The sequence below is a fragment of the Ichthyophthirius multifiliis genome, assembly GCF_000220395.1.
Source record: "Ichthyophthirius multifiliis unplaced genomic scaffold scaff_1120509250855, whole genome shotgun sequence".
Taxonomy (NCBI): Eukaryota; Ciliophora; class Oligohymenophorea; order Hymenostomatida; genus Ichthyophthirius; species Ichthyophthirius multifiliis.
In genome coordinates this window covers 12,551-34,471 of record NW_004086434.1, presented here as the reverse complement: position 1 = coordinate 34,471, position 21,921 = coordinate 12,551, and the positions used below count along the sequence as shown (strand labels likewise).

At 14.1% G+C, this 21,921-nt stretch overlaps 3 protein-coding genes across 3 annotated transcripts, besides 29 other annotated features; 2 read left to right on the top strand and 1 right to left on the bottom strand. All coding sequences in view use genetic code 6, as the record gives it.

Moving 5' to 3' along the window:
• Nucleotides 1-230: 230 nt before the first annotated feature.
• Nucleotides 231-291: a microsatellite.
• Nucleotides 292-1,695: 1,404 nt separating this feature from the next.
• Nucleotides 1,696-1,727: a microsatellite.
• A 1,064-nt stretch (nucleotides 1,728-2,791) lies between these two features.
• Nucleotides 2,792-2,846: a microsatellite.
• Nucleotides 2,847-3,323: 477 nt separating this feature from the next.
• Nucleotides 3,324-4,676, top strand: IMG5_102510 (hypothetical protein; the record flags this gene model as incomplete). Its single annotated transcript, XM_004035189.1, has 2 exons — nucleotides 3,324-4,166; nucleotides 4,380-4,676. 2 exons carry the CDS (start codon nucleotides 3,324-3,326, stop codon nucleotides 4,674-4,676), a joined length of 1,140 nt encoding a protein of 379 aa, XP_004035237.1.
• Nucleotides 3,556-3,617: a microsatellite.
• Nucleotides 3,556-3,620: a microsatellite.
• A 70-nt stretch (nucleotides 4,677-4,746) lies between the features above and the next one.
• Nucleotides 4,747-5,058, top strand: IMG5_102500 (protein phosphatase 2c, putative; the record flags this gene model as incomplete). Its single annotated transcript, XM_004035188.1, has 3 exons — nucleotides 4,747-4,834; nucleotides 4,879-4,964; nucleotides 5,015-5,058. Coding segments are annotated over 3 exons (218 nt in total), but the record flags the coding sequence as incomplete, so codon positions are not given.
• A 229-nt stretch (nucleotides 5,059-5,287) lies between these two features.
• Nucleotides 5,288-5,334: a microsatellite.
• Nucleotides 5,335-5,500: 166 nt separating this feature from the next.
• Nucleotides 5,501-5,544: a microsatellite.
• A 286-nt stretch (nucleotides 5,545-5,830) lies between these two features.
• Nucleotides 5,831-5,923: a microsatellite.
• A 1,890-nt stretch (nucleotides 5,924-7,813) lies between these two features.
• Nucleotides 7,814-7,867: a microsatellite.
• Nucleotides 7,817-7,850: a microsatellite.
• Nucleotides 7,820-7,864: a microsatellite.
• A 169-nt stretch (nucleotides 7,868-8,036) lies between the features above and the next one.
• Nucleotides 8,037-8,080: a microsatellite.
• Nucleotides 8,038-8,080: a microsatellite.
• Nucleotides 8,081-9,048: 968 nt separating this feature from the next.
• Nucleotides 9,049-9,091: a microsatellite.
• Nucleotides 9,092-9,215: 124 nt separating this feature from the next.
• Nucleotides 9,216-9,277: a microsatellite.
• Nucleotides 9,278-9,350: 73 nt separating this feature from the next.
• Nucleotides 9,351-9,399: a microsatellite.
• Nucleotides 9,400-10,003: 604 nt separating this feature from the next.
• Nucleotides 10,004-10,051: a microsatellite.
• Nucleotides 10,006-10,050: a microsatellite.
• Nucleotides 10,052-10,056: 5 nt separating the features above from the next.
• Nucleotides 10,057-10,132: a microsatellite.
• Nucleotides 10,124-10,156: a microsatellite.
• A 186-nt stretch (nucleotides 10,157-10,342) lies between these two features.
• Nucleotides 10,343-10,429: a microsatellite.
• Nucleotides 10,430-10,812: 383 nt separating this feature from the next.
• Nucleotides 10,813-10,853: a microsatellite.
• A 727-nt stretch (nucleotides 10,854-11,580) lies between these two features.
• Nucleotides 11,581-11,629: a microsatellite.
• A 311-nt stretch (nucleotides 11,630-11,940) lies between these two features.
• IMG5_102490 (snf2 family n-terminal domain protein) lies at nucleotides 11,941-13,887 on the bottom strand (the record flags this gene model as incomplete). Its single annotated transcript, XM_004035187.1, has 2 exons — nucleotides 11,941-12,247; nucleotides 13,190-13,887. 2 exons carry the CDS (start codon nucleotides 13,885-13,887, stop codon nucleotides 11,941-11,943), a joined length of 1,005 nt encoding a protein of 334 aa, XP_004035235.1.
• A 3,336-nt stretch (nucleotides 13,888-17,223) lies between these two features.
• Nucleotides 17,224-17,285: a microsatellite.
• Nucleotides 17,286-18,095: 810 nt separating this feature from the next.
• Nucleotides 18,096-18,182: a microsatellite.
• Nucleotides 18,113-18,185: a microsatellite.
• A 1,078-nt stretch (nucleotides 18,186-19,263) lies between these two features.
• Nucleotides 19,264-19,331: a microsatellite.
• A 1,586-nt stretch (nucleotides 19,332-20,917) lies between these two features.
• Nucleotides 20,918-21,043: a microsatellite.
• An 800-nt stretch (nucleotides 21,044-21,843) lies between these two features.
• Nucleotides 21,844-21,884: a microsatellite.
• Between the last annotated feature and the right edge of the window lie 37 nt (nucleotides 21,885-21,921).

Sequence of the window (21,921 nt, the reverse complement as noted above, 5' to 3'; positions counted from 1 at the left end):
ATCATTGAATAATAGTAGTTATTCATTACTTTTATAATTTTTATAAATCTAATAAGTAATTTATTTAGTTTTTTTTTGTAGTAAATTAAAAAATTAATCTTACATTACTTAGCATTTTGCTTTTTTGTGATTCTTAATTTTTTTATTTTTTTTGATAAGTTAATATAAAAAAGTAATTTATATTTATTTATTGATTTTTTTAAAATTACAATTATAAAAATTTTTAAAATTTTATAAAAAAATGATAATTTATAATAAAAATAATTTATTAAAATAATGATAATTTAAAAATGCAATCATTATTACTTTTTTAAAAAGTAATAAATTTAAATATAATAAAATAAAAAAAATAGTGTTAAATAATAAATAATTAAAAACTTTAATTTATTATTTACTTTAAATAGATAGTATTTTATAATAAATTAAAAATTAAATAAAAAAATTATAGGATTTTTATTTTATGTTTGTATTACATCTTTAAATTATTTTAAAATAATTTTCATTCAATAATTTTTAAAGTATATATTTATATATTGTAAATATATATTTAAATAAGAAAAAAATAAACTAACAAAAATATTATATAATACTTATAAACTTCAACTTTAATAAGAAATTAATTTTTTTTTTTAAAAGTATTAAAAATAATTATTAAGAAATTTATGCAAAATTTTATAAAGACTATAAAATTTTTATTTATTAAAGAAACAATATTTGAATTACAATCATTTAATATAAATTTAGTACATCTAAAGTTTAAAAATAAATTAAAAATATTTATTATAATAAATTTCAATTAAATGAATATAAGAACTACGTTATTTAAATATTTCTTTTTTAAATTATAAATATTATTAAAAGAAATAAGTTTATAGATAATATTTAAAATGTAGCAATCAAAAGTTATAAAATATTATACATTAATTGTTTTATTAATTATATGAATATAAATGTAATAAAAATAATTTAATTGCTATTAAAAAAAAAATATATTAATTTAAAAAATTTATTAAAATTTTAATTACTAATTTTTATTATTTCACTTAATATATAATATATTTTTCTTTTTCTATAAAATTATTTAATTATTTAAAAAAAAATTAAAATTAAAAAATTTTTACTTCTTAATAAAACATAAAAATAATTAAAAAATATATAAAAATTTATTATATAATACTCAAATAAATAGTTAAATATAAAACTTATTGTTAAAAAAAATAATATATATATAAATTATTTAAATATTTATAAATATAATATATGTTCAAATTGTATAATTATTTTAAAAATAGTCAACAATTAATTAATATAAAATTAAAATAGTCATTATAAAAATAAAAATACATAAATAAATAATATTAATATTTATTAAAAATTAAAAATTAAACAAAATAACTAAAAAATGAATAATATTACAAGCAATAATTAATATCAAAAATTAGCTCTTACATAATTTAATATTAATTAAGTAACAATTTATAAAAAATTTAATATATGTTATTGAATTTATAATTATATATATTATTTGCAATATATTTATTTAATTTTATTTAACTTTTTTAAAAGTAAGGTAACTACTCGACTAAAGCTTCTACGCCTACTCATTCAGAATTTGAAGATAATATAAAAATTGCAAAAAATTATTTTAAAAATGATATAAAATTTGAAGAATTTTAAATAGAGTAATAAAAATACTAAAAAAAATTGTTAAAAAAATATTGTATAAATAATAATAATATAATAATTTTTTTATTTTTTTAATAAAAGTATAAACATAAAATTTTAAATTTTAATATAAAAATTTTGAAAAATAATAATAATAATATATATATATATATATAGTGTTAAACCAAAAAAAATTGTATTTCAAACATAAGAAGAAAAAATAAGATTTATAGAAGAATACACGTAAAAAATAAAAACAGAAATGTGCAAAAATTGGATAACAAAAAATTTTTGCAAGTTTGGAGAAAAAGTAAAATATTTTTTATATATAACAATTTAAATATAAACATATATATATATATTTTTTTTTTATTATAATTTATTATTTGAACTTTTTTTTAAAAAGTGTTGTTTTGCTCATGGAAAAGAAGAATTATAATATAAAAATCATTTACATTAAAATTACAAAACTAAGCCTTGTAGAAAATATTTTTTTAATGGATTTTGTTCTTATGGAAATAGATGTTAATATATACATTCAGTTTTTGATCTTGTATAATAAAAAAGTTTTAATTTTTTAAAAGAAGTATATCCTAATAAATCGTTTGAAGAAATAGAAGAAAGAGTTTAAAAATTAAATAAATAAAAAAACAATTCTAACAGGTTTAAAAAATAAACAAATAAATATATTATTTTTACACTAATTAATATTTATAATAAATTAATATTTTTTAGATTAAATTTTTTCTGTTAATTAACGTAAGATTTAGATTAATAAAATAACTTGAATTAATGATCATCAACTGAAAATTATTTTTATAAATTTGATTTTAAAAACGAACATTAATACTAAATTAAAAATTATATTTATATGTATAATTATTAAATTTAATATATATATATATATTATTTATAACTTCTTTATTTATATTTTACTAAAATAAAACTAATATTTAAATTTCTTTTAATAAATAAAATTAAATATTATATATTTTCATGATATAATTTAATTGTTTTTAATTTTGAATATTTTTATTTAAAATATTTAATTATTTTATAAATTTATTTTAATTTAATATTGATTTTTTAGATAATAAATCTAAAAAATTCGTAAACTTATTAAAAAATTTATAAAAAATTCAAATTTAGTTAAAAAAATATTAAGATCTATTTAAAAAAAAGTCGTGTGTAAAATTAAAAAAAATAAAAAAAAATAATTAAAATAAATTAAAACTTAAATATATTTTTAAATTATCATTAAACAAAAAAAAAATAGGAATTTAAAATATTAAATAAATTTATATAAAACAACTAATACATCAATACATTTATTTCAAAATGAATTCAAAAATTCTTTAAAAATCTAAGTTTAGAAATATTTATGAAATTTACAAAAAGCCAAATTCAAATGATTAAAAAGAAAAAGACAATTTGCATAGAAATTATACATCAAATTCAAATAAACATATATATTTAATGAATTAGTAATCTGTATAATAATAACCTTCTTCGGCATAATAAAACAGGCAATATTCAATAAAAAATATAAAAGGATTGAGTATAATGTTTTTTAAAATAAAATTAAAATAATTTAAAAAAATAAAGTAAAATAAACAGATTAATTTATTGAAGATAAAAGTGAATAAAAAAAGGTTTTTATGGAAATAAAAAATAATCACAATAAATTAAATACAATACCTCAAAATAATAATAGTGAATAGATATAAAAAATTACAAATAAATATAATAGTTAAAGCTTGTCAGAAAAAAATTAGAAAAATTTATAGTTAATAAAACAAAAATAATAAGAATAAATTTTAAATAATGAAAATTAGAAAAAAATCTAATAACAAAAAATATATATAACGGTATATATATAAAAATTATAAGTATTTATATATTTATATATTTATATATTTATATATTTATATATTTTATATTTATTTATTTATATAATTTTTTAAATTTTTTATGCCATTTTATTTTTAAAGAAGTCTAATTATTTAAAAAAAAATTATCAAATATAAGATTACCTAATATTTAATCCTAAATAAATTAAAAAGAAAAATTAATAAATTAACCTGAAAACTCTTAATAAGAATCTGAAAACCTTTTATAAATTTAATAAAAATCTACTACTAATATTTCACTTAATTTACTTTCTTAATAAAAAAGCAGACGATCAAAAAAAAAAAAATCAATTTAAGAACTATAACAAAATCAACTTAAAAAATTAGATAAGACTATTCCAGAAAAATCTAAAAATAACATAAGTTCATAATCAATACATGAATAAATAGAAAAAAATAAATAAATAATTCATTCTCATGCTTTTTACACTAAAGCCGGTTGTAATAGTTAAGGCCCTAAAACAAATTAAGATAATTATATTATACATCCGAATTTAAATAAACTTTCTAATAGACATTTATTTGCTGTATGTGATGGACATGGTATTTATGGACATGATGTTTCTGCATTTATTAGAAATGCATATCCAAGTAATGATTATTTTTAAATATATAAATATATTACTTTTTAACATTTTATTTTGTATTTATTTTACTATTTTTTGTTTAAAACATGATATAAAAATAGAAAAAAACTAATAAAATTTTATTTTAAGTTTTTTTTTTGATTGTATTTTTAAAAAAATTAAAGAATAATAAAATATAATTTAAATATGATATAATATATATATATATAATATAAAGGTATATTAGAAGATTTATTTTCGAGAGATTTAAATTGTATACATGAAGAATATATTAGTAGTTGTTTAAGACTTTCTTTTTTACAACTTTCTTAGAAATTATTAGAAAGTTAAATTGATTGTACTTTTAGTGGATCTACATTTGTTGCTGTTTTAATTATTGAAGAGAAGATTTGGTGTGCAAACACAGGAGATTCTAGAGCTATTTTAGCCAAATAAAATTAAACTAATTTTTGGAATGTAGAAGAATTATCACATGACCATAAAGCTGATAACCTGGAAGAAAAAAAAGAATTGAAGAATATGGGGGAAGAGTAGATCATTATAGAACCTTAAATGGAGATCCTATTGGACCTGCGAGAGTATGGATGTAAGACGAAGATATTCCTGGTTTAGCTATGTCGAGAAGTTTTGGAGATTTAATAGCTGCTTAATGTGGTGTTATTTGTGAACCAGGTATTTGTTTTAATTTTTGTATAAAATACATATGTATTTTTTAGATATTAAAATTTTGGACATTTAATGTGAGGATAAATTTATTGTTATTGCTTCAGATGGTGTTTGGGAGTTTTTAAATAATAGAGATGTTTCTTTTATATTAATTTTTTTCTTTTTTTCTTAATATCTATTTTTTAGGTTATGCTTTAAATTGTACCTTATTATATTAGAAAAAGTGCTGAAATGGGTTGTTAGAAAATTGTAAAGGAAGCTAATTTAATATGGAAATAAGTAAACTAAAAATTATTTTTTATTTAATATATTTTTTATTTAAGTATGATGAATTTTGCGATGATATAACAGCCGTTTGTATTTATTTGAATACAAATGTTGTAAAAAGTAGTTAAGGGTAAAACTATAAACATATTGAAGAAGAAGAATTAGATATGAAAAATTAAATAATAGAAGAAATAAATGAAAATAATAAAAATAATTTAAATGAAGATGAAAAAATATAAATTTCAAATAAAAAAAATGATTTAAATTAGTAAAAAATTAGTGAATAATTAGATAATAAAAAAGATAAAAAAAATATATTATAAAATTAAATTATTTTTGAAGTCGAAGAAAATTTTTTATAAAGCAAAGATAGTAGTGAATAATCTAAAGAATTTAATTTAGATTAAAAATAAAATAATGGAAAAAATAAATATATGTAAAAAACAAATTAGAAAATAAATAATAATTATTAAGATTAAAAAAATGATTAAATAAATAATTATATGTGAAAATAATTAAAAATTTACATAATTGTTTTTAAAAAGTTTAATAATAATAAAAAAATAAATATATACTATAATGTATATTGATTATTTATTTATTTTTTTATGTATATTATTATTTAAAATATAATTATTAAATAAAAAAAATATTGAAATTTCAAAATATTATTTAGAAATACTAAAAAAAGAAATATTAAATAATTTATTTTTACTTTTTAATAAATTATATTTTTTTATCAAAAATATTATATATTCTATATAATGTTTTACATTTATTAAAAATATTATATATTCTATATAATGCTTTAAATTTATTAAAAATATTCTTAATATATAAAATCAACACAATAAAAATTTTTATTATAATATTTGCATTTATTTTTTTTAAAATATACTTTAAAAATAAAATTGATATTTTTAATAGTAACTTATATAATTTATACTAAACATATATATATTTTCTTTTTATTTCAAATATGTCTTTTATTAATTACAATATTTTAAAATATAAATAACCTATATATATATTTATTATCAAAAGACATAAGGATAACTTTCTTTTAATTTTTCATATTAATTTTATTAAGTTTTTTCAAAATCTTAAATATACTTTACTATTTAATTGGAATATGAATCTTCTAATTTATTAAGATTTTTTGCTACCATATCTTTAACATTTAAAACTTTTAAAGGAACATCTACTATTTAAACAAATTAAATACAATTTAAAACATATTCTCTAACTCCTTATAAATATAAATCTTAGAACATTTTATTTTAGCTTTTTTCTTTCTTTTAACATTTTTTTTATAATCCTTCTGTTGAAATTTTAATAATTTAATAATAACCATCAATTTATTAAAGAATGAATATAAACTATTCTATATCTTGATTTTTTTCATAAAACTTAAGGTAAACTTAACAAACATTAATACAACTTTTAAATTTTTTTTTTTCCAAATAATCCTATTAAACACTTAAAAGTAAATTTTTTAATAAAACGCTATTTTTAGCTTAATTTAATATACTTTAATGTTTATATAAGTTAATGCTTTTTAATTAATGTAATAAGGCATTTAAGCTTTTCTTTTATTTTCTAAAATTACCTATTTTTTTATTTACTAAAATTGAATAAAAATAAACCTAAATATAATAATCAAATGCATTTTCAATATCTAAATCTAATAAATCGTCAATTAATAAATCAATAAAAGGATCTAAATGTTTATATTTATTAATTTAAAAGCATTAGAATACATATTTGCTTTCAAAATGGTTTTTTAAATATAAATTAGATTAATGTTTTTATCTAAATAATTGATAATAATTTATAAATTAGTCTAAAATTTATTAAATGTTTTCTAAATTATTTGAATTTATTGAATCTTCAATTAATAATAAATACTATTCCACAATCTATATTATATATACATTTTTTTATTTTATTAAATGATTTATGTATTAATTTCTTATTTCTTATTTTATTTAATTGTCTTTTATATATTTTAAAGCGATTTAGGAAAAATTTTTTATGTATTTTGGATTCTTGTTTTCATATAATTTAAATATTCTTTAATAATAATCTAATTATTATTCATCTTCACGTAAACCTTTTAAGTAAAAAGCGAATTTAAATTTCTATAATAATAAAAAAAAGTTCTATTTAGGAATATATTATAATCTAATTAACTCGATTTTATTAATCTATAAAAATTATTTTATCATTTTTATTTTTTTTAATTTATATTTTATATATAAATTTAATTTTTGTCCTTTTGTATTTTTAATAACAAAAATTATTATAGATTTATATTTTTATGAATATTAATTGAGATTAAAATTTATAAATTAAAAAAAAAAATGATATCAAAATTTATTGTATCTAATACTTAATAATAAAACAAGCACTTATTTGTAAATATAATCAATATATATAAATAATGTATATTTATATACATAATTATTATTCTAAAAATTAAAAAAAATATATAAAGAATTATATAATGGCTTCTTTTGCAAAAGTAAAAAAATAAAAATATTTAAATTTAGATATATTATTAAATATTTTGTTATCAAAAAAAAAGATTAAAGAATTATAAAATTAAAGCGAATTAAAAGATTTGATTTTAGAAAATAAAAAACCTGTCATTGTAGATTTTTATGCAGAGTAAACTATAAATTTAAAATTTATAAATCTAAAAAAAATGATATTTCGAAATAAAAATTTAATATATTTAAAAAATAAATATATTATATATATAAAATATAACATAATATTTAAATTTTACAATTTAAATATAAATTAAAAGTTGGTGTGGGCCATGTAAAAAATTATCACCTATTTTATAATAAAAGTTGGATGAAAATGAAGGAAAATTTGAAATTGTTAAAATTAATATTGATAATCATAATGAAATGGCTAATAACTTTTAAGTAAAATATTTTTTTTGATTTTTAATTTATTTATTTTATATTTTATTTAATATTATTAATAGGTATAGTCAATTCCAACTCTTATGCTTGTACATAATGGATAATTTATTGATAGTAAAATTAAATTAATTTTTTTTTTAAATAAAATATTTTTTAAAAAAAGAATTAATTGGATTTTAAGAAAAAACTTTAAATGATTTAATTGTAAAGGCAATAGGTTTAAATGATAAAAAATGAGGAAAACCATAAAAATTATATATATTATTAATAAAATTATAGTTTTATTAAATATTTTTTTATATTAAATCTATATAAAATAATAGATATTTCTCTAAGTTTTTATAAATATTATTTAATTATTTTCATAATTATATTCACAAAAATTTTATCTTTTTTATTTTGTTTTGTTTAGATATTGTTAAGATTATTATTTAAAAAACATATTTTATTAAATAAAATAAATTTTAATATAATCGTTTAATACTTTATCTTTATAAAAATTGATATTAACTAAAATATTAAAATAAGAAATACTATTATAAATTATATAAATTTCAACTTCAGTTTAATAAACTAAAAATATATTTAGATATAAAAAGTTACTAAACTATTTAAATATAAATACAAATTATAAAAATTTTCAATTACCATTATTAACAGAAGATTTTTTAAAAATATAAAAAGTAAATAATTTAAAAAATATATTATAAATAAAGAAAATATGATTCAAAAAATAAAATTAAGTTATGAATATTTATAAGAAATAAAATATCATAAATCTATAAAAAAAATTATAGAATATAAACTGAATATTTCATTTTGTAGAAATTTTAGATGAAAAAATTAAAAATTACTAAATTTAAAAAATAGAGGTAATTTAAAAATTCATTAATTTTTGATTTCGTAAATAAAGAAAATAAAAATTATTGGAATTTAAAAAAATAAAAAATAAATAATTAATGTAAATATAGTTTTTAGATTTTTTTATAAAAGATTTAATTGAATTCAAAAATAATCAATTTTATTTTTGAAAAAAATTTAATTTTTGAATCAAAATTTATTCCTTTTATAAGTTTTAAGTTGTTAAAATTAAAATTTGGATTTAATTTAAAAAGCAATAAAAATTTATAAAATATAATTTGTGTTTTGATAATATTAAAATGAAGTTTAGCCAATTTCATATGATAATTAAATATTTATTAATAAAATAAATATAATTAATATATTCTTAAAAAAATAATTATAAAAATAAATTATTATAAATTATTTATTTATGAAAATAAAAATATTTTTTTAATTTTATTTAATCATTTAAAAGATTTTATTATTAAAGAATTTTTTAAATTAAAGGAATTTTTAATATATTAATATAAATAATAAATAATAAAATTAAGATATTATAAATTATAATAAATAAAGAAGTATATTTTAATAAAAATTAAAGATACAAATTATATTTTTCCATAAAATAATAATAATAAAATAATTTTTAAGAAATAAAAGTCTATATAAGACAAAGCAAAAATAAAAAATGTTTAATTAATATAAATATAAAGTAGAATATCAAATTAAAAAACAAAAACTGATTTTATAAAATATTAAATAAAAAATAATTAAAACTTATAAAGATTAAAATAAATTAATATATAATTAATGCATTAATATTAAAGGAAGTTAAAAAAATTAAAAAGATATTAATATAATTAAAAATTAAAAAATTAAAAAATAAGAAATGAGTATATATCTTTAAATTAATAAAAATAAATGAAAAAAATAAAAATTAAGATAAATTTAAAGTTAAAAAATAAAAAGTATAGAAAAATTAACAATATAAAAATAATAATATTATTTTAATTATAAAATATAAAAAGAAATATATAGATATATATAGAATAAAATATTAATAATATCAAATATATTTTTTATATATCTTAAAAAAATATAAAAAAAATACATTAAAATATTAAAACAAAAATATATATATATATATATATTTTAAATAAATATATATATATATATTACATTTATATTTATATTATTTACTAAAAAATAATTATTTGACTATTATTTTTAAAAAAAATATATTTCAATATTATATTTTTATTTATATTTTTTTTATTTTTTAAAAATTACTGAAAATATTTTATAAATAATGCCTTTATTAATAAAGCAAAATTAATGTATTTTTTATAAAATTATATACATTCTTTTTAATCCATTATAAAATTTAAAATTATAAAAAAATTTTTTATTCATAGTTTATATACATATATAAATTAAACTAAATAAGCATAATTTTTATTTAATAATTTTATATTTTTATATTATGAAATATTATTTTTTTAAATATTTAAGTAATATATTTTTTCATTTTTTAAATATAATTTTTTTTTATTATATTTATCATGTCCTTTTTACATAATTATAATTTTTCTAATTTAAAAGCTTAACATTGTTTATTTCTTTTTATTATATTTTTTTTTTATTTTAATTACAATGTATTATTGCCACATAAGAATTATAATAAAAATTAATATTATATTATATTTCAATAAAAAAAGTTATATTTGAATACAAATTATTATTTGAATTAAATTTTAAATTTTTTTTTTTTTTTCTTTTGTAATTAAAATTTTAAAATTATATATATTTAAACTTTATTTTAATTTTTAAATTTTTTTTATAATTATTTCTAATAAAAATAAAATAAAAGTATTTACTAATATTTTTTAATTTAAAATATTATCTATAAACATTAAACTATATATTTTATCTAGAATTTAATATATATATATTATAAAATAATATTAATATAATAAAATGGTGGATAAATATTTAGAAAAAGTAAATAATTTACCAACACAAGTAAAAAATTAACTTAGATAAATAAAAGATTTAGATATAAAGCTTCAATTATAAGATGCAAAATTAACATAATTATAAGAGAATTTTTTAGATATAGCCAAAATGAAAGATAAAAAAAGGTTGAAGAGCAAATAAAATAAATAGATAAACTATACGAAGAGAATATTAAAATAGCAAAATTAAAAATAAGTATATCTGAAATAATATACGACGAGATCGATTTATCAATTAATGAATTAGAGAAAGATTTAAAATAAATACAAGAAGATATTAAACAAAATTAATCATAATAAAATTTAAATTTATAAAAAAATAGCATCACTGATAGTAGAAAAACAAAAAAATACCTACTTAAAAGATAAAGAAAGCAAGAATAAGGTAAATTAATGAAAAGTTAATAATTAAATAAAATTAGATTTGTAACAAGATTGGTAAAATGATTAAAGCGAACCTAAATACTGTTATTGTTAAATGCCTTGTTTTGACAAAATGTAATAATTTATATATTATTTTATTAAATTGCAAAACACAATATTTTAATTTGAAATAATTATTTTTTTCCTCCTTTTAATAAAAAATTTACATATCTTTTAATTTTTTTTTTTTTTTTAAATAAGTTTTAAAGATTATTTTTATATATTTTATTTAAAAAATAATTTTTTTTTTTATAAAATTTATAAAATTTATATATATATATATATATATATTATATATATATATATATATATATATAATTTTAAAGGATTGGTTGTGAAAATATATTTTGTGAAAAAGAATGGTTTCATTATCAATGTGTAGGAATTAAATAAGCACCAGAAGGAAGTTGGTATTGTAAAAATTGTTAAAAGAAATAAAAGAAAAAAAATTGAAATTAAATTAAATAAAATAAAATATTATTATGCATTTTAATATGAAAAAAAACATTTAATTAAATTACATACAAAAAATTGTTATTAATATTATTATTATTGTTTCAAATATATATTTTTTTATTATTAAAATAAAAAAGTTCATATAATAATATATAATTTAATATGTTGAAAATCAATCTTTTTATTTTTCAATTATTAAGTTAATTAAATTATTAGCTCTATTTTATATTTTAATAATAACCCATTTCATAATTTTATCTGAAGGTATACCCTAAATATTTCTTTGAATATTTTCATCGAATTTCTTAAATAAAATTTCGAATGCTTTAAAACCCAAATCCTTTGGAAATTCCCATAATTAATTATCATCCGAAATTATTTATTGCCAATTTCCAAAGCCTTATTTCAAAAAAGATTTAATTAATAAGAAATCATCATAATTAGTCCATTTATATAGTTAGAATTTCAAAACATCTTCACTATTATTATTATTTTATTGATTATTTATTTTAAAATTATGAGGATTTTTCTAATATATATTAGTAAGCTTTCTCAAAAGTTAAATTCCCAGAACTCTTTTATAAATAATATTAGGTTAAATATCTTAAAAGAAGATTTCTTTTTAAGATTAAGTTTAATTATCTGCAAAAAGAAGTGCGCAATAAAACTATTTTAAATAAGCTTAAAAAGAGTTCAAATTAATTTAATTATTATTGGAGTTGTCTTATTAATGTAAAAAAGGCTTAAAAGAATCCCAAAATATTGTTATATTATGGAAATCTAACCCAAATTATAAAATAAATGAAAGGAAAATATTTCTATGAAAATAATTAAAATTATACAAAATAAAATTTTTCGAATTTTTCAAAGAAGATGAATTTTTAAAATGTTCGTGCTTATTAAAAACTTCAGTTTGAAAATACGAAAGAATTTTTTATATTTTTTTTTCCTTTTTTTCATAATTTTTTTGTTTTCTTTTTAAATTATTTTCCTAATAAACATTATTAATATTATCCTAAAATTTATTTTTTTATAATTATTATTATTACTGTAAATTTTATTATAATTATTATTATATTTATCCTTATCCTTATTATTATTATTAATTTATTTCAAATTCAGATTAAGATTCTTCCTAATTGTTGATATTATCATTATTCTAGAAATTATTATTAACTAATTTCCTGACTCTTTTTCCTTTACCAAGTTCATTAATTTATTAATTTTAAAATTATTTAGCTTGATCATCAAGTAAAGTTTACCAATATTATTTTTTCTAATATTCATCTTCACAATTTTAACTTTCCGCCTGATTAATATTTTCAAAATTATACGAGGAAAACTTAAAACCACTTAAATAATAATCATTTAAATCATTTTTAACTATTTAAACATTTTCAACATCTTAATTATTAATTTACTCTGGTAAAATCCCTATAAGAGCATCTATTTATTCATCTGTGAATTCAGCATCTTTTTATTCTAAATTTTTATTGAACATTTCATAAGTTCCATTCTTTAATATATTCTCGAAATCTGCCGAAGTAAATTTATTCACTGGATTTATCACTATACTTTCCAATAAAAGCTTTCTAGTAGCAATCTCAATGATTCTCTCTTCAGCCGAATATTTACTTACTAGTCTATAAACTTTCACTTTTTCCGTTTAACCCATTCTATAAGCTCTAGAAATCGCCTAAACATCCCTATAGGGATTAAAGTCGCTATCTGTAAAGAATATAGTATCTGCCGCTGTTAGATTTATACCCAATCCACCTGCTCTGGTGGACAAAATAAATATTTTCGTTGAAGAATCCTTTTAATTGAATTAATCAATAATTTTCTATCTTTCAATTACAGAAGTAGTTCCATCTAGTCTTTAAAAAGGCAAACTTTTAAACTTAAAAAATTCACCAAGAATATCCAACATCATCGTAAATTAAGAAAAGATTAACATTTTATGTCCATTACTAATCAATTTAGGTATTATTCTTTATAAAAATTTCAATTTATTTGAACTTTCAATGAATTCTTCCAAAAATTTATCTCTTTCAGGAACTTCGAATTTTTTTTTTTGCAAAAATAATAAAGGATGGTTACAAACTAATCTCAAAGACATTAATATATTTAAAAGAGAAATTTTAGATACATTCTTATTAGTAGTATTTTTCAAATCTAATATTTTCAGATTCTCGTAATTTTTTATCAATATATTTTTATAATAATATTTCTAAGTATCTGTAAGAGCTAATTTAATAATAATTTCTTCCATTTAAGGCAATTAGAGGTCTAAATCGGATTTTTTCCTTCTTAGTAAATGAGGTCCTATTATTTAAGTGAGTTCCCTTAGTGCTTTTTTTCTATCTTCTTCATCTAAATTTTAATCATTATTATTTATAGAATTATTATTAGCACTATAAGTATTATTATTATTCATTTATAAAAAAATTTTAAGATTTTAATAATTTTTCATTTTTTAAGCTTTTTAAGGACAAATAAATTCTATTAAATTCAAAAGTTCCAAAATATTATTCTATAAAGGAGTTCCTGTTAAAAGTACTTTATGTTAAGTAATCAAAGTAGAAGAAGTCTTAAAAAATTTCGATTCTTTATTTTTTAAACGATGTGCTTCATCCACTATAAGACATTCCCAGTGTATTTTTTTCAAAAAATCAATATCATTAATTGCTGTATCATATGAAGTTATTAAAGCATTAAATTTAGGAATTAATTATTATTTTTTTTCAGAGTTTTTTATTTTATAATAAAACTCTTTATGTCTAATAATAGTTCTTGATATCTAGTTTCCTGTATATACTAATACGTTAAATTAATCTGCCCATATAGAAATTTCCCTATTCCAATTATATAAAGTAGAAGAAGGGGCTACTACAAGAAAAGGACCATCCAATTATTTATTATAATATAAATAATTTAAAAAAGATATTGTTTATATAGTTTTTCCCAAACCCATTTCATCTGCAAGGATTACATTATTTTATTTATTATAACAGTCACAAAGCCAGTTAAAGCCTTCGATTTGAAATACATGAAGCTGATTTGTTTTTTTTAAAAAAGGAGGCTATTATTATTGATTATTGAATTGTTTTTTTGGGATTTTTTCTTCTTTTTATTATTCTCGTAATTCTTTTGTGATATTTTCTCTCTCAATTTTATATTGGGGAGTATTTATGGTTTCTTCTAATATTTTTATTCGGAAAAAAAAGTCTAAGATTTCTGGTTGTTTTCTTATTAGTATAAATTCATCTTCGAATGTACTCTAATCATATTGAAGATCTTGCCATTTTATGAAAAATCGAAAATTATCTTTATGCCCGTATTTCATATTGTTTTTTTTGTCTTTTTTTTAGGATAAAATTTCTCGAATTTCTTTGTATTTTAAAGATTCAAATTTTAATGGTTTCTTACAATCTATTATTCTTTCAATCTTCAATCCTGTATCTTCCTCTTCATCTTCTTCAGGATAGGCTTATAAATCTTCTATCATATTATTATTATTATTTTCAATTATTTTTCGTTTTTCATTAAATATTTTTAATTTACGAGTTAATTTATTTTCAATAAAAAAATGTTCAGAAAGCCAACAATTATGAAAATGTGAAGTTTCTATTTTTATTATTTTATATATATATATATTTTATTACTATAAAATAAATAATATATCTAAAATACAATTAATTTTGCAAAAATAAAAGGAAAATTTTTGAATTTTAGAACATTTGTTAATTTTTTCAATTCCGAAATTATTCACACAATTAAAACATGAATAAAAAATTTATTTTTAACAATTTTTTTAACTCTCAATAATTTTTTATTCGAAGTTTCTCGCCTTTTCATTTTCACTTTCTTCTTCTTCATTCTTCTCTTCCTCTTCAATATTTTCCAACCAGAATTCCTTATTCATAGTACAATCAAAAAGTAATTTTAAAGGCACTTTTAAGCATTAAAAATGAATTAATTTATAGCACAAGCTGCATGTTACTTAAATTTAATTATCATCAAAAGATTACTAACAAATACAACATTCCTATATATCATCTTCGGGACTACAAAAGAAACACTACCATACCGAATGAGGAACTTTGCTTAAATTTACACATTATAAATGAAAAGAACGTTAACAATTTTCACAACAAATTAAATTTCCTTAATCTCTACATACAAAACACCATATTTCATTGGCATCAGTTTATGATAAATTATATTCTTCTTCTTTTTGTATTCCTATTCGTTTTTTTTTTAATTTTTTTTTTTTTTTTTTTTACTTGATTTTTCATTTTATGAATTATCTTGGTAATCTTCTGTTTCTTCGTTTTCCTCTGATATATCTGATTCAGCTTTAAAATTTATTTTTTTGTTTGCTTTTAAAGCCCTATTTCTTAAAACGCATTTTTATTCTTCATTATTAGTTATTTTTTATATTAATTCTTCATCTTAAATATCTTTTGATTAATCATAATCTTACTTTATTATATATAAATTTAGGTTACAAAAGGATTCTTATTTTATTTTATTTTAATGATTTATATTATTTATTTTTTTGTATTTTTTGTATTTTTTCATTTTTATATTTTAATTTTATATATTTAATAATATTTTTTTCTCTTTTTTTTATATTTTTGTTACTATTTGTAAACTTTATTCAGTCTGTTTTGGGTTTTAAGTGCTCTTTTTTTACTTTTTATTTCTTTATTTTGGTTCTAATTGTTTGATTTCTTATTTGTCTTAGTTTTTTTATTGTTAGCGCCTTTTACGGTTAACCATATTTATTTTAAATTTTTTGTAAATATATAAAAAAATATTTAGAATTATTAAATTTTTTTAATTATTTTGTTTTTTATAAAAAATTTAGACAAATATAAAATATTACTTTTATTTAAATGATTTAATAAAATATTAATTTTAAAAAGAAATTATTAAAATATAATGGCACTTTATTTATAATTTTAATTATTCTAAAATTTTAAAATTAAATATATAAATTATATTTATTAAGATTTCTAATATTAATTTTTCAAATTTATTATTTTCTTTATATATTGTGCAAATAAACATTTGTAATTTAAATCAATGTATATATATTATATAAAAAAATATATATATATTTGGAAATTATTAAGTTTTTATTTTAATTTGAAATTATTTTGATAAACTATTTTTTATTTAAATACAATAACCTAATTTTAATTTTATAATGTAAAATTATATATTTATTTTATATTAAACAATATGTATGAACCTTTAATAATAATTTAAATATAATTATAATAATTATTATTATCCAAATTATTTGAAAAAATTATTTTATAATTTTAAAAAATAAATATATTAATTTCCAATTAAATATTAATTTTAAGAATATAAATAATAAAAAAAATATATATTTATGTAGATGTAATAAGAATTATATAAATATATAATATTTAAATAATAATATATCATACTTTTAGTTTTTTATTTATTATATTATATAATATTATATTTTTTTTATTATATATTTTCTTAAAAATTTTAATTTAAAAAATATATTCTTATTAAATTTTTTATAAATAATTAATTCATCATCATTTTTTTTTAAAAAAAAATAAAAATATCAAAAACATTTTTAGAAGTTCATCATTATATTTTATTCTATAAACTGCATAGTATATAGAATTAAGTATGTTATGTTGTATTTATTTAAATTAAAATATAATTATTTGATAACTCATAAATAAATATTTTATTTAGTATTATTATTATTATATTTAAAATAATTTACTATCTTTATAAATAATTAAATTTATTTTATTTATTTGATTGAAAATACAAAACCAAATATTAAAAAATATAAGAAAAAAACAATATATACATTGTTAAGTTTATATTAATATTTTTAAATAAATATATACATATAATATTATTATATATAAACTATTTTTAATTATATTTATATATTTTTATAAAAACTTTATTATATATTAATTTAAATATAAAAGTTTCTTTTTTTCTTACTTTATGCTAACTTTTATTTTTTAATTTAATTAACTATGTTAAGTTTTAATTTATATCATTTTTTTACTATAATATTTTTTTTATGTTTTTTTATTTGTTTAAGTTTTAATTGATAAATGTAATATTTATAATGATAAAAAATTAATTTTTTCGCGCGTGTTATTACTAAAATAAAATATTGTTTTAGTTTATCATAATAATTATATAAAAAAAAGAAATTAAAATTGGTTATTTGAAATATTTTATGTCATTATTTCTATTTAAAAATTATATTTTAATACATATGCATATTATTATTAAGTTTCTATTCATTATTTTATATTTATATATTATTATATTATATTTTTTTTATATATATTCTTTATTATTTTATATCAATTTATTATATTCTTTATTATTTTAATATAATAAAAATTTATTTATTTTAATTTTATCTAAATGTTTTTTATAATCTATAAAAAATATTATCAATTTAAATGAAAATTATTTTCTATAATTTTTTTTATTTTTTATAAATTAATATTCTTTTAAGTATATAATTATAATTTTAATTATATATATTTTGTTATTTTATATTAATTAATATAAAAATGATTATAATTGTTTTATAACATGTCTACATAAAAAATAATATAATTTAAAATTAATATATTTAGTATTTTTTTTTATTATTTTCAATTATTTGCTGATAAATAAATAATAAAAAATATAATTATTATAATCTTTAAAAAAAAAATGTAAACTACAAAAAACAAAACCACTTAAGTTGATAAGTTGAATAAATTATCATTCATATAAAATATGATATTTTATAAATTTTAGATGAATGCAGCAGCTTTGATAAAAAATACATCGCATTTTTAATTCAACGACACTAAACATAGATTTTAACAAATATATTTTAAAAAATACACAGGTTTACAAAAATCCTAAATTGTACAACTTTTGAAAAATTATTCTAAAAATACATTAAATGAGCTAAAAATTTTAATTTTAATCATATAAGAAATAAAATATATGCTTTTCTAAACGGGAATTAAATAATGAAATTCGACTGTATTGAAGAAGATATTATCTCTATATTTTTTATATTTCATAATAAACTAGAGCTCTATATGTATATTTAGAATTAAGAACTTTTTTTTTGTTAGAGAAAAAATTAAATTTAAATAAATTGAAGAATATATTAAAACTACATATTTAAATAATAATAAATACTAGAATAAATAAATATATATAAAACTAAAACATTATCAATAATTGTGATTTTGCAAATATTTTTCATTTAGAAAATTCTTCTATGTAAAGATAAATTACCTTTACTTGCTGATTAATGTAAAAATATTAAATTTAAGATGTTACTCAATACTAAAAATTATAGAATAAATTTTATAAATTTTAATAAAATTGAATTAAGTAATTTAATTATAATTGTTATTCGTAAATTATCTAATAATAATTAAGTAATTGAAATTCTGTTAATTTATATTAATAGTTAATAAAAAATTGATATTAATAGTTAGGACAGAATTAATATATTAATCGTTATAATTAATATAAATAATTCTATTTTCTAATTAAAAATTAATGATATTTTTCAGATGATTAATATAAATTTTTTAATTGAAAGAAAATAAATTAACCAAGTTTCGATAAAATATTTATTGTCAATAGTATATTTATGATAAAAATAAATTTTTTGATGACATTTTCTAATGAATAAATGTATAATTTTTTTTAATATATTTTTTAACTATTTTATTTATATGTAAATAAGCGAATTAACTAATAACTTTTATATATATAAAATTATATTAAAGATAGAAATATATAATTATTCGTATTAATATATATTAATTAGTTATATTCAATATTCATAATTTATGTAAGTTTAATATATAATTTAAAATCTATTATTTTTTATTTTATTTTTTTGAGATTATTAAGATAATGGATTTTATCATTATTAGCTATTAATTTTGTTTATTTAATTTAACTAAACCTATTTTTATTAATTTATAAATTTTAAGCTACTCTTACTTATATAAAATATTTTCTTTTTTATTATTTTTTTAAATTATTTTTACCATATTTTTTTTTTAAAAAAAATCTATCTAAAAAAAATAAGACTATAAAAAATTAATAATTTGTTTTTTGTTTTTTTGCCAATCATGTTTTTTATAGAAAATATTAAAAATGCAATTTGAATATATATATTATTTTTGCTAAAAAAAATATTTTACAATTTGTATTTTTATAAATTCGAAATTTCATCTACTTTTAAAAAATAATTAATTATTCTGATTTCTAAACTTTAAATAAAATAAATTTTATTATTTTTAATTATTTAACGAAGAATTATTTATATTTTCTACTTTTTTTTGCATTAATATTTTTGTATAATATTAAAAATGCTAAAATAAAAAAAAAATATTTATTAAAATATATAACAAAATATATATTAATTAAAAAGATGCTCTACAAATAAAATAATATTAAAAATTATTAAATAATATAAAATAAAACTAATTTTTTAGCATAATTATGTCATGCATAATGCCGAAAAATAATTTTATAGAATAAACTAAAGTAATAAAATGAATAAAAACATTAACAAAATTAGCAAGATCATCTTGATATGACTTAAATGCTTTAAATTTATAAAAAAAGATTTTAAAGTGTACTATTAATAATAGAAATACGAAAAGAAATTTAACAAACTTTATAATAAAACGAAAAAATAAATATAAAATTATATTATGATAAATACAATTAATTATTAAAAAATGAAAGATAATTACTTTAAATAGAAGATAGTATTTTAAAGAAATATTTTTAAATTTAAACTGATTTTAATTAATTCAAAAGCTTAATATTTAATTTAATTAATGAAATTATATAAGAAAATTAATTTTTATAATAAAAATTTTTAAAAATCGACTTTTTATTTGATGAAAGTAAAACATTTAAAAACTTAGATAATTAATTTAAGGAATAGGTTTTATAAATATTATAAACACAAAATATTAAATTAACTTAAATACTGCTTTTTTTACTTTAATTTTCGAAAAATAATTATCATATATAAAAGAAGAAACTCGAGGATTAACTTTTATAAATAGATTTTTAACAGAAATAATAAAATAAATAAAAAATTATAAATAATAATATTAAGTCAAATAATAATAATAATGATGATAAAAATAATATAAATAATAATAATAATAATAATAATAATTTTAATAATAATAATAATAATAGGGAATAAAAAATACTTAAAAATAATAATTAAGTAAAAAAACTTGATTTAAAGAAATTAAATGATATTTAATAAAATAATATTGGGAGCTTTTAAAATACTGCTAAAAAAAAATTAATTTTTGTTAAAATTTAAAATAAAAATGATTACTTATTTGATTTTAAAACATATAGATATAATTAAGATAAAATAAATAAAAATCTTAATAATAATTATATTGTAAATAATACTTTTTAATAGTTTAATAATTCCATGAGTATGATTTAATAAGAAGAAAACGAAAAAATGTATTTTAATTTGCTTAAATAAAATAAAAGTATTCAATAAACTATTTAAAATTATTAAACTTAATTCGATTTTTTTAAATAAAGTTAAAAAAACACTATACCAAGCCTTTTTAAATATTAAATTATTAAAAATGAAAATTAGGATAATAATAAATGCTTAAATAAAGCTTCCTTTAATAATTTTATGGAATAAAGATAAGATTAGATTAATACAAATTAGAGAATAATTAAAAATAATAATAATAAATTTTTTTATAGAAACATTATTTTAGCTAAAAAAAATAGATTTAAATATAGAAATTTCGAATATTCAGATAATTCAGAAAGTAATAAAAGCTCATATTTGAGTAAATAAAAAAACTAGCATTTCTCTTATTATAATAATTAAGGTTGACTTTATTTTTTATATTCCATAAGTTTTGTATATATTTATTTAAAATATTTTTTAGAATGTTATTTTTAATTTCATTTATTCATTTTTTTTTTTTAAATATTATTATTTGTAAAAAAAATATTATTTTATTTTATTTTATTTATTTAATTTTTTTTTTTTTACTAAAAATTACTTAGTTTATTATATATATTTTAGCTT